This window comes from Ciconia boyciana, chromosome 1 (genome assembly GCF_034638445.1).
Source record: "Ciconia boyciana chromosome 1, ASM3463844v1, whole genome shotgun sequence".
In the NCBI taxonomy this organism is placed as follows: Eukaryota; Metazoa; Chordata; class Aves; order Ciconiiformes; family Ciconiidae; genus Ciconia; species Ciconia boyciana.
The window spans coordinates 7,831,622-7,844,814 of NC_132934.1; the positions used below are offsets into that span (position 1 = coordinate 7,831,622).

The 13,193-nt window shown below is 44.0% G+C and overlaps 1 protein-coding gene across 2 annotated transcripts in view; it reads left to right on the forward strand.

Annotated features, from left to right (window-relative positions):
- Positions 1–13,193, forward strand: part of CAMK1D (calcium/calmodulin dependent protein kinase ID) — a 228,468-nt gene that overhangs the window by 205,940 nt on the left and 9,335 nt on the right. For both annotated transcript variants that reach the window (XM_072857936.1, XM_072857929.1), the window contains 2 exons: positions 10,003–10,090; positions 10,652–10,790. In XM_072857936.1, the coding sequence (XP_072714037.1) occupies positions 10,003–10,090; positions 10,652–10,790 (227 nt within the window). The remainder of the gene's footprint in view (positions 1–10,002; positions 10,091–10,651; positions 10,791–13,193) is intronic.

Here is a 13,193-nt window from a genome sequence, read left to right on the forward strand (position 1 = left end):
CAGGGCTGACTTTACCAACATTACCCAAGTACTATGTAGCTGAAAAAAGAGTGCCTCATGTGCTTTTGACCAACCCTGAGTGACGGAGCATCACCCCACACTACCAGCTGCACCCAAAAATGGGCTTTGGATGTAAGTCTTTTAGGGCAGGGATCATTATATATGAAGCGAGATATTATTTTGGTTGTTATAATAGGTGCAACAGAAAGGAGTAATTGGCATGACATTCTCACCCCAGGTGTGCATTAGACTGTGTTTTTATGTTATCACAATTACCACAAATACCTTTTCCTTTTGCAGTTTCTGGAGCACTGCTTGGATAAGAGCATTAAGCTGTGCGTGTGCAGGGGAGCCAAAGTTTTTCCTGAGCGTTTATAGCCCCTCAGAAAAGCAACTGGGCCAGTGTCATAACTAGCTCAACAGCTCGATGGACCACAAAACCATCCTGGCGATGCAATTTCAGCCCAGGGATCATCCTCCAGTAGTATAGTTGAGTATAAAACGCATGGTAAGAAAAGCACAGGCATAGAAGTTGTCCGTGAGTTTTAAGGTAGCACTGCTTTCTGCTGGGAGTTGGAGACATCCATTCAGAGGGTGGAGTCTGCATCCCTCTGAGGCTGGGGAGCTTTGTCAGCAGTGGTCTGGTTACCTCTGCTTCCTCAGCAGACATGGGTTTTGGACATACTCCTTCACCTTTCTGGCTCTTAAGGGACAGAACTTGGTACCCAGCTTAAAATTGTGTTAAAATTCAAAGCAGAGTAAAACTTAGTGGCTGTAGCTCTAGAACAATGCTTCAGTTTGGCTTCAAGGGGTTTATGCTCCTTTCCCTGACACTCACTGGTTTGTCTCATCTCATTGCTGCTTCCAGTCCTGGGACTAGATGGAAAGTAAATCCTTTCAAAGGTTTTTACCATTTTGGCTTACTTGCTGATAAAGTTTTACCAATATACAGGCTGATGACTTACCCCCATCATTAATTAACGATTTGGCACTCATGAAGGTGTGCAGTAAGTTATGACTACACAAGTGGTAGAAATACAGTGAAATGGCACTGGTTTCTCCATAGTGGGAATGATGTGCTGAAGTCTGACTGCAGATTGTCAGTCACTGTGATTACAAATCAGGCTGACGATAAGACTGAGGCTCAGCCTTTACAATTAAAAAGTTTTAGAAAAGGCTTGGGATGCAGAAGGCAATGTAAATCATTGAGAAAAGCCAGGGTCGTGCTTTTCATCCTCTGTACCGATGACAATGAGAAACATTTTACAGATGGTTATTAGCTGCCTCAGTGGCTGGCATCAATATAAATGAGAGCTGAGGAGAAGTCAAGACCTCGGCCTGCCCTTTTTCCAATGTCCCATCAATAACTGCATTGTCTGTGTGACAAAAAGGAAATTTGGGAAATGGAATCCAGCTTTCGTGAGATGAAAACAAAAAAAAATTTTTTTAAATGATACTGACCTGAGCCTCAGGAAATTAAACAAGTTACAAAAGTCAATATTAGAAATACAGAATAAACAATGAGAGTGCAGCTCCCAGCAGAGAATGAGGTGACCATTTGTATAACTCAGAGGCAGATTTTCCAAAGCCTTACATCCAAGATACACAAAACGTAAGCATCCAGCTCTTGGCCCTGCTACATCTGTGTTGGTTGCTGGAGTGCAACAAAGAAACGTGGCACTTGTAAGACACACAGCTTCTGGGCCCTCCTAAAGGAACAAAATGATAAAAAGTATTTTTGTTCCTTTTTTTTTTCTTTTTTTTTCTTTTGCATGTCATGGCCAGGGGCCAATGGAAACTCACAGACTGCTCCATAATTTTTTATATTTTCTACAGAATCCAATCTTCCATTAAAAAAACAACCCCCCAAAAATGGTTTTCCCCTATTTCTGTGGCAAGGGGTCTTCTTCTGCCCCACTGACTTTGCAAGGCAGTGGTTCATTTGCAGGGCTACCTCGTAACCATGTAAAGCATGGCTCAGGGTCAGCCTTCGAGATGTCAGGCATGTAAATGGCACTGCAGTAGGGAGGGTTAAATTATTCACCATGTTTCCATACCCCATCCCAAATCCACCTCCCCTCGACACAGAGACAATATGTGCCAGTGGATGAAAGAGCAGAAGGACAGTTGTACAGTGAAAGCAAAGCATGGAGGTTTCCAAAGATACGGCTTCAGATCTGCCTCTGTCCTCCCTAGTGAGTTCCTGAGCAAAACTTGATATCTCATTCCTCCTTGCTCTGAAAAGCTTCCTGTAACATAAATGCTGCAATTATGGACCTCTCTGGAGAGTGGTGCAGTGATTTTTTGGAGGGTTTGGATCCTGTAGTGATAAAAGCTACTAAAATGCCTTTTTGGATAATCAAGGCTACTCACCCAGATATTATCTGTTATTTCAGAGTTAGTGCTAGGATCTCCTTTTGCCAAGCCATTGCTCAAGAAGCATTTTCCACACAGATTGCTTATGCCAGGAAATAATGCGGTTTTTACTGCTTCTTTTCTCGTTCTAGCCATTATATCTGTTGCAATGGCATCCTCCCCTCCCCTTTGAAGGAGGGGAAGGCCTTTTCGGTGGAGGAGGAGGAGTAGAGCTCTGTGGTTCCTCTCAATGGTCAGCTGTGTCCTTCTCTCAGCCTGGGCATATTTAAGTTTCCAACAAGTCCAGGCTTGAGTTCCTCTCTCTCTTGGTTGCATTCAGTGTTGCAACAGTCGGAGATAAGGGTGCAAGTGTTTAGCCAACAGAGAGAGGCTACCACGACTTTTATAATGGGAGCATCCTGTACCACCTTTTCACACGAGCATGTATGTTTCAGCATACATCCCCATTAGCAACATCACCTTCCACAGTGCCTACATAGCGTTGTCTTCTCTTGTGTGTGATCAAGAGTAATGAGGTACGTAAGGCTTAGTGGGAAGAGATGGTCAGAGCAGACTTCAAGTGGTCCCATAAATGATACACTCTTGCAGAGTGCTTACACTTCAAGTAGTCCTTAATGGCATCTCATAAAAGGTATTTTTTTTGTTTTCACAACTGGTTCTGTAGAGCAACATAACTGGAGAAGCATCTCTGAACCCTAGAGTTGGCATGAAGTGAAATCCTGATTCCACTGAGGTTAATGGGAGTTTTGCCACTGACTTCAGTGAGACTTGGGGTTTGTCTCCTTGTCTCACCAGTGGAACATCTACCCAAGTCACTGGTGCTGTGCAAATAGTACATAATTAATATATATGATGAAGTGGCTCCAAGTAGTGTGTCCTGGTTTTGGCTGGGATAATTTTCTTGAAGTAACCACGACACATGACGTTTTCCAGCTTTCCCTTTTTCTTCCTCCTGTGAAATCTGCCCCTGAAGTATTAGATCATTGGGGTCAGGCACAAATTAGGAAGAAATCTATCAAATCATGAGTACTTAACACATATGTTATAATCTGAGTGTGATAAAAATAGTTAACTGTGCATGAGATGGCTACCTGGCCATCAGATTTTTGTTGTTTCAATATATAACATTTGTGAAGAACAAACTAATTCCAAAATATACCTCTTGTTTTAATTACCATGTTTTTATTAAAAACTTCCAAACAAGGCTTGCAAGAACTGGATCTTGCAAGATATTACATTTGTACCTTTAAGGTTAATAATCTCTTTGAATTTCGGGAAACTGCTCTAGAACAGCCAGCTATCCACATGACTAAATGTTCATACAGGATCAGACTCTAAAAAAAGTAAATACTTCTTCCCAATGGCCCACTTTTCTGTGCTGTATCTGCTCCCTACATGCCTGCATTTACGTGATGTTTTGCTATTTATAATCAAACGGCCTTGGCAGGGGGACGGTATGTTAAACTCGGAGTTGGCAGAAAAGGCGGCTAATAATTGCAGTGAAGTATGGTAGCAGAAACAGTACAATATGTAAGACTTGTTGGTCTAATGATTACACCCTAGCCTGTACAATCTGTCCATTTATACAGATTTCTCCAGTTTAATATACAGATGACTTATTTTATAGCATATCTTTCACTGAGGTGTGCACTGTTTATGGTGTGTTGCAAAGGTGCAATGTTCTGCTTAGTTGTTCCACTGTGGCTTTTCGAAAAGGACATGGAAAATGAAGGTAACAAAAGAGTGGGGTAATTTTGCTGCAGCTTGATATGTTTTAATGTTTCCCTAGCTCATATTAATGACAGCAATTAAGTTTATTAAATATATTGCCATGTCAGAGCCCACATCCGGTTTAGGGCAGTCGCTCAGGCTGCAGTGATTAAGGACGAGCAGCAGAAACCCGAGGACCTGTTTTTTCCAGCTGTAGGATCACACTGCACTCCCCATCAGGTCAAACTGGGTCCTGCGGCACCAAGTTCAGCCTCCAGGCTCAGGTCAGAGGGAAAAAAAACAGTCCTCAGAGGGTGAGGAGAAGGTCCAGCAGTTAGGAAGCTAGTATAGGAATTGGAAGGCATGCCATGAATTTGTTTGCTCTGTCACACATTACCCAAGTGACCTTAAATGGGATTTAGAGCTGTGTGCTGAAGCCACTTATGGCATCGAAGGCAACCTGGGACATCTAAATTAAAGGGTGATGCATGTATTGCCTCTCTGTATAGACTGTGTAGGAGAGAAGGAGGCTGTGGCACCTAAGTTAGACACCTGTGTTAAGAGGTTAGACACGAGTGCAGCCTTCGCCTTTCCCCACTGCTCATAGAGATGGAGAGCGGATACTTGGGACGTGCCGATGTTCATCCCCGCCTACGCCGAAGAATCGCAAAGCTTTGGCAAGGATTGAGCCTCTGCAAATTGTGACCATGACCCTGAGTGTTTATTATGTGCCAGAGAGCACGAGCCAGATAATAATTTCCACCCAGGGAAAGGACATGGTTTACAAAGAGCTCAGTTCTCAGACAATGTTGTTTGAAGTGTGAAAAGGGGTCCCTGAAGGGAACAGCTGATGTTTACAACATTAAATCAAACTCTTATCGAGTTTGTCCCTGCACTCTATTTATTTTGGAGCATCACTGATACAGTATGTGCATGTGTATATTTATACGCATGCAAGTGTGTATGTGTGTGTGTATATATATGTGTGTGTGTATGTATAGAAGAGTTATGATCCTTCAGCATTATCCATTACAGCTAACTCCATGTTTCCTGTCATCATACTCAAGAGTATTTCCAAGCCCTGTTTGGCCAGCGCAGCGTTTGAGTTGGCTGCCTTCAGTATGAAGGTTCAGAAAATAATGGTAGATGAAAGACTCTGCCTGCCATCGTGGGCAGGGAGGATGCGAGAGACATATGCTTGCAGTATGCTAACAAAGAACCATCCAAAAGGAAATTTACTGGTTTTGTCTTTGTTGGAGGTTCCTCTCAAAGCTTAGAAGTGGTATGGACAGATAAATTGCTGTGATAACTTTGAACCCAGATAGAGAACTAAAATAAATTAGATACTATGAAATAATATTTGATCATTAGATTAGATTCCTCTCGTGCAGGGCTAGATTTGTTATGGTTATTCATGAGAAATACCCTCCTTAGCTTCAGTGAAAGTATTTGTGATGGAGAGTTGTCAGATTGTGGCCCTTGGTATCCCATTCTGTGCGTTGAGACACATATATTTACAACTGGGTGTAAGACCAGCTTCAACACAAAGTTCCCCAAACCATTGTTAGGATGTAGCTGGTGCTGCAAAACAGGGACCCCAAGAGAAAAGCCAGGTTCCAGTTAGGCTAATCAGTCCTTGCTCGGTTCTGGGTGATGGTCAGCATGGTAACAGATCACTCATTATTCTGATTTGTTTAATTTTATTTTTGTATATGTGTGTGGTAGGTAGAATATCTTTTACTGGGCCAACTGGTATAGTTGGTAAAGACAAGCTTCAGTGCTGACACAGTTAACTTCAAAGTTAACTGCAAAGCCAAGAACTATTGCTCAGGTTTTGACGAGATATGCATCAGTTTGATCATCTCTGAAACAGAAGATGGCTGTTTCTCAGGGAAAATGGGGCTGATTCCTGTAGGAGAAGGGTATGTTGTGAAGAGGAGGGAGGAAGAAAGAAAGACGCTAAGGTATTTTTGTCCTAAAAGGAAAAGCAAGGTGGTTTATAGCCTGTGGACTTGGAGAGTTAGGGAAAGGTGGAAGGGCAATTATAATGTGCTCTAAAACCAGTATCTCTATTAAATTTTATGCATTATCTTCTCAGCATGGGAACTAAAGTTCATGATTAAATATATCCAGTATAGATGTGATGATGCTCATGATACCCACCTTGGGGTAGGTTTGTGTGCCCAAAAACTTATCTCATTTTTCAAACTCTACCGGTTGATCGTATAAAAGATATGACTTCTACCTGCTCACTTCCACGTCTCTTGCCTGTGTCCTTAAACCACCACATCTCCAGCAAAACAGCAACAGCGAATGGATGTTAACATTTCTTTTGTTTTCCTAGAAGTAAAACTATACTATAAACACTATAACACCGCGAGTACTTTATAAAAGTTTCAAGATCCTCCAAGTGCAAAATGCAATATAAAAGCACAGTCCTCATGTTACAGCATTGCACCGTTAACAGGATAGCTCTTCAGAGGCGGCTTGGAGAATGATCCCACACCCGGCTTTGGCAGCCAGGGCTGTGTTTTGAGCCACACTGTTTGGCATACCAGCACGTGTTTGAACAGATCCTGCTGCGCTAAATTAGCCCCAGCACTGCTGTTATTTTGCTCTGATCAAAAACTAGCATCTGCAAGGTGCTAATGCTGCTGAAGAGACCGTAGATGTAGGATGGTCCCCACCATTGTAGCATCTGAGGGCTTCACAGGGTGTCTGTCCATCCCCTTGTGAAGTAAACAAGTACTATTCCGCCGATTTGCGAAACACCCAAATACCAAGACTTTTTTTCTGGAATTGCATAGTGAACGTAGAGTTAGTGGTGGTTGAAGACAGTTTGTGAACTATTGGAACCAGCAGTTTCTTATTGAAACCACCAGCATTTCAGAAAATGATCCCTAAACTCAAAAAAATATATAGCCTGTATTTGAGCTACACGCCCAACGAAAAGTTTCATATAGCAAAAATGCATTTGCAAGTCCTTGTGGAGACTGGCAGGAAAGATCTGCTGGAAGAGCTGGCAAGGGTATCATACCCCAAGAACTTGTTCTGTCCATGTTTCCAAAATAAAATTTGACAAGTGGAAAACATGATCTGTGCTTATACAGCTTCTTAACAAACTTGTTCATAAAGCAAAATGCTTCATTAGCTTTGGAGGAAAAATGATCTTTGCAAATGTAAGTAAATTTTCTCTTTGCAGCTTGGTCTTTTTGATCAGTTACTGAACGGATACTTCGGCTTGTAGCTGTCCACATATTAAGTGTTTGGCTTAGTTTTCTTCTGCAGATCTGTAGTATGACGGCCAGTGCTCCCAGCTGGTACATGTTGAGGGCACTTGCCTTCACCGAGGAGGTGTTCTTGGACAGAGTAGAGTGCTCGTGACATTTTGGAGTGACTCTAACTAGCAGTTTGCATTCCCACCGGGAAACTCTGTTAGGGCCCGTCAGCACTGAAAAGCTGAGTGATGTGCAAGGATAGCGGATGCAAATCTGCACACACTTGTGCACCTAAGCTAATGAGCTGTGCAGGGCAGGCAATGCAGCTAGAGTCTTCTCAGGCTTCTGGTCAGCTCTTCATAGAAGTGACCTGGAGGCAGTCAGGGACGCTCTGTGTCATGTCATTTGGGTCATGTGGGTGTGGCTGCAGTAAAACTGTAGGAGCTGCTTCACATGATGATTTCATGCTAGAGAGATACAGAAAATGCACTGTTATGGTGGGTGCAAGGCCAGCTGGGCTATGTATCCATCTGGGAGTAGGTGCGGCATGGGACCCATCAGGGTCTGTGCTAGGCCTGGTAATATTCCCTGTGAGGGACAGAGGATGAAACAGTGAACATGATGCTTAACCTAGATACTGCCTCACCAAGCTTTTAGCTGCCTGACCCCGGTGGGAAATCCAGACCAACTTGCCTCCCTGTCAGTGGGAGGGGTGATCAGAAGGGATCCTCTTCAGAGGAAGATCTGAAGATCTTCCAGTTCTCAGTCAAACACCTCCCCTTCCTCATCAACAGCACAGGGACCCAAGAGAGGGTGTCAGGTGCCCTTTGGGAGCCATGCTTTGCTCAAGGTACCAGTTATTCTGTCTACTTGAGATAGAGGTTATGTGGTGGTGGCGGTCAGACAAGTGCCCTTCCCAGCTGGAGGTGGGCTATCCTGAATGGGAACCCTGCTCCTTCGTGCCCACAATCCGGCTGGCTCCAGTACTCTTGAATAACTCAATGTAGATTAGCTCAGTTGCAACAGGATGGGAGTGGTGGCTCTCCACTCTTGGGAGATGGGGGTTTAGTCCCTCACCTTCCTCCCAAGAGTAAGTAGTTCCTCTCATCTCTCTGACATCCTGGGTGAGAGTTGCCAGCAGGAAAGAGGGGAGCAATTTGGAGAAGACTGGTTCCAGAGAGCACTTCTTAGATGTGCCATTGACACATGGTAGAAAAAGCTGCATGTCCTTTGAAGAACAGGGTTACAGTTTGGAATGATCTGGGCAAAATGAAAGGAACGTCTCCATTTCATGGGGCACATAAATGGAAACAGCAGGCTGGGGTATGTAAGCAGAGTTTCATCTTTCAAGAAACACAAAGCGATGCTGCCATTCTGCTGCCTTAGTTGGAAAACAGCGAGCAGTTTGGGTACTTCCCTCAAAGGAAGATGTGGACTAGTTGGAGAAAGTCCAGAGAAGCTCACTAGATCAGAGGATTAGAAAATATGAGTTATGAAGAAACAGTGAAAGAATCAGTTTGTTTAGTCTAGAGAAGAGAAGACGGAGAGAAGACATGCTAACAGTATTCAAATATGTGAAAGGATGCTTCAAAGACAAAGGGAATAAATGATTTTCCATGTCTTCTGGGAGATAGTGGGGCACTGGAATAGGTTGCCTGAGGAGTCTCCATCCTTTGGATATCTTTAAGGACTGGTTAGCCAAATATCTGTCAAAATTATTTTGACAGAGCTGGGATGGGGGGAAGGACTAGATGACCGCTGAGTCCCCCAGACCCTCTGATTATTTTATTGGAGGTCTCCAGACTGGGAGGCTCTGCACCTCATGGATTACTCAGTTTCTTATAATTTTTTATTGCTAATGGACATTGATTTTCTACACTGTGGCTAAAAGATTGATTTCTGAAAACATCACATGCAACATAGGAGGCAATCTTTGCTTCCTAGCATCACCTACATTAGATGGCACTAATTACCCCAGCACATGGCCCAACATCAGTTCACTATGGTGTCTACTCTTGCAACAGATCTCATGCCTTGAGGAGTTAAATGAACCAGTAAAATTCCCTTGAAATAATTGTGTTTAGTGGAGATTTGAATGTGTCTTTATTGTTAAAGAAACTGCACAAGATCAGTCAAGTTTTTAGGTGGAGTGTTGTTCAGCTTAAGCTATTTGTGCAGCCTGTGCTGCTTTAGTGAGTGTCCATGTCTTTACTTTACTGTAGATCTACATTAATCATGATGAATGGCTATGTATGTTGCAGGGTGGCAGGAAAATCTCCAGTGCAAACAGAAATCAGACAGGTTGGAGTGGCTCTGGAAGCTGCTGCGTGGTTGAGGCTAAAAGTAGTCTCAGCCTGTTGATGTTAAATCTTTAGATGTAAAGGAAAAAAAAGGTAGAATGTTTTCATCTAGGGCTGTAATGGTGATAGAAAGCAGCCGTGCACCAACAAAATAAGGTCGTACCTCTTTGTAGCTGCCAGACCTACAAGCCTTATCTATGCTTGCTTTTATTGCCCCAGATTTTCCACCACTGCTGCCAGCAGAGACAGCGGTGGGAAGTTTGAGCCCTCATGTGAATGAAATCATCATCGCTGCAGGAGCAATCACACCTTGGACCAGCCTTCTCCGTTGAGGCGAAGAAAGAGTATTCAAGGAGAGCAAAAGATCTCTTAAAATTTGTCTTGCCTGTCCGTTTCAGGATTGCTGGTGATACAGCGCTCAACAAAAACATCCATGAGTCGGTCAGCGCTCAGATCCGGAAGAACTTTGCAAAAAGCAAATGGAGAGTAAGTGACCTGTCCTCAGGGATGACACTCGACACATAACTCTGCTAACACGGCGGCCATACAGCCACCCTTTCAGAACGTTAGTGCTTTTGTGGCCCAAAATTTTGGTCAAAATAGTTGGTCTGGTCTTAGGTTACATGGTCTTGTGAGGCCTTTTAAGGAGGATGCTGCTAACCAAGTGTATAAATGTAATGAGTGTGAGGCTTCTCATAGCTACAGCACCAGCGGTTATATGCTGAGTTGGGGTCAGCACTGTGGGGGGACACGAAGCAATGCGGACACCCTGTGTGTTGGTGCAGGGAAGGATGTGTCAAATATGACTTTCATTGTAGGCTGCCACATCCCCACTGAGTGCCAGAAGGAACAACAGCGAGCAGGACCAGGGCAGAAATGCATATTGATATTGCTGTTTCTAGCTTAGAGACCAGAAATTGGGAAAAGTTTGAAAGATGATGGGCTCATTCACTTCTGACAACTCTGAGCAGCCAGGAGAGGAGCAGAAGTAACCCTTCCACCTCCAATTTTTTTATTCTTTCTTTCTTTCTTGGTTTTTTGCTCCAGCAAGCGTTTAATGCCACAGCGGTCGTGCGACACATGAGACGGTTACACCTTGGCAGCAGCCTGGACAGCGCGAGCGCCAGCGTGTCGAGCACCCTCAGCCTCGCCGCGCCGCTTCCCGACGCAGCCACACGGAAAGATTGTGAGTAGCCAACATCCCGGGAAAGCTCCTGCCACGGCAGCCGAGCAAATTCACGGGATCCCCATTTTCTCCTTGACCCCCAGGCTGCAGTCCTCGCTGCCAGTAGGTTCGGCTTTGTGCAAGCAGGTGTTTAAAATAAGGACTGAAAAGGGACCGAGGCCTTCATTTTTATCTGGCCAAAAAAAATAACAATTCAATTGGAAAATTTTATGCACTAAAAAAAGTTAGTTTTTAGCTCAGTGCATTTCTGAGAGAAAAACACTGTTTCTTGTGGAGAAAAAGGGCTTTCGCTTGGGAAAAAGACCCAGACCCCCACAGCAAAAAAGTTTTGTATTGGTTGAAAACTGAAAAGTTTACTCATACTGTTTATGTTTGAGTTTCCAGTATTATGTTAAGACATTTTTCTGTAAAAATTGGCTTACTTTCCATTTCCATTTTCCATGGAGGAGACTGATCCTGCAAGTCTGACCCAGCTTCCCTCTTCCTGGGCCAAATTAAGCTCCCATATGAAGAAGCTCATTTGTCTGAGCAGGACTCAGGCTCTGTACACCACAACAGCATTTGGCCCACTGCCTTTTTTATTATATGCTATAATTGAGATTTGCGAGCTGCCCAATAGAGTCAGATGCTTAGGATATATATTTTTTCTGAATGCCAGGGAAGGAGACATGGCAGCAAAGGGATCATTTGGAAGACAGAAATGTGTCCTTTGCAATGAAGCCTATTTAATCTCTGGCTTCTGAGCATTTCTTTTACTCCCTTCTGTCCATCTGTAGAGATTTTTATATCAGGAAATGGACGGACGTGGACTTTACAATTAGAGGAGATTATTTTAAGGTGCGGCACCAAAATGGAATGCTAATAGCTTATGGTATTGCAAGTCAGTGCTTACTTCACTGGGACCTGAAGTGGTCATTTCCAGACTATATCCCGCACTATTCTGGAACCGAAAGCACCTACTATTCAGGATGGATTTTGGATGGCGCTGCTATCTGCCTCTGCCACCCCTGCCTGCCAACCTCTGCTCCTTGACGAGAATGTGCCACCAGCCACAGTCCCTGCAGCTCTGTATGGAAGCTGTGGTTTCTCTTGCTGTCATGGGCACGGTTTCCCCCACGGCTGGGGTGGGATCTGCCTTCTGGGCACTGCGTGAGATGTTTTTCCCAGCCTGTGCTGTGGCTGAGCCAGAGGAGAGCCCCTTCTCTCTGCATCCTGGGCCTGATGAGGATTCATGCCCAGTGCCCAGTTTGCAATGCCCAGTGCCACATCCTACAGCTGCTGCCGAAAAAGCATCACTGTGCTCCTGGCACACATCTGGCACCTGCAAAGGAGCGATGAAATGCTGACCGGACACAAAGCACTTCCAACCACGGACTGGCAATGCAGCGATGTAGAAAACCCCTTACAGGGGAGAAAAGCGCCTTTATTTTGGTTCCTGCTGCAGTATGGCTAAGCTGGACCCCAGTTAGGTCTAGAGCATCTGATGGCATGCTTTGCTGTTAAACTGGTGTGTGATTAATCTCCATCCATCCATCCATTTGATTAATCTCAAATGGTGTTAATTAATAGCATTGAGCAGTCTGAATAGTAATGGAAAAACATCTGTGAACAAGAAGGGTAGGAAGAGAACAAAGTCTGTTTAACTGCTACAGAATCCAGCAGGTCCCTGTACAGAATCCGACCGTGTTTTGCAGTGGTGGAGAAGTCGGCCAGGATATGAAGGATAAAAACAGATATGTTAATATAGGTCAATTTTTTTCATGTCAGAAATATGAGGCAGAAAAGTATCGAAAGATTTCCAAGCATCCCAGGTTAAGTCCAGCTTGGCAGACAATACAGAAGAGCTTCCCTTCCTCAAAGAAATTAATTAAAGAGTTAGGAGATGCTGGAGGCCCAGAGAACCAGTGAGGAGAGCCAGCAGCAAATACAAGAAGTGACATTAAGAGGGAGCTGACATATCAAATGCACTCCACCAAATACCTCCTGTTGGGAAAAAGGAAACCTCTGAGGTCCCTGTCCTGCCTCTTGCTTTCTCAGCGGTTTCCTCTGGGGACGGATTTCTTGCACGAGAAAGATCCCGTGCAGCAAGTTACACGAAACAGCTGTGGCACCATTACAAAATATAATACTGCCTAATGCTATTAATAGACAATTAATGAGCTCCCCAAATAGTTTCAAATGCAGAAATTTCACATCATTGAAGACAATTAAATACAGGCTTTGCCTGAGGAGGTTATGTCAGGCTGCATCCTAATTCTGTTCTCTGTATTAGGGCAGAACAGAGATGATGCATTAGGCTGGATTATGCTACCTGTCAGGAAAGTCAAAGTGAATCAGTTGGGATTTCTCAAGTGTATTGGCCTGATTGTCAGTCCATGCCTGGTTTATTCTGTTTAGACATGA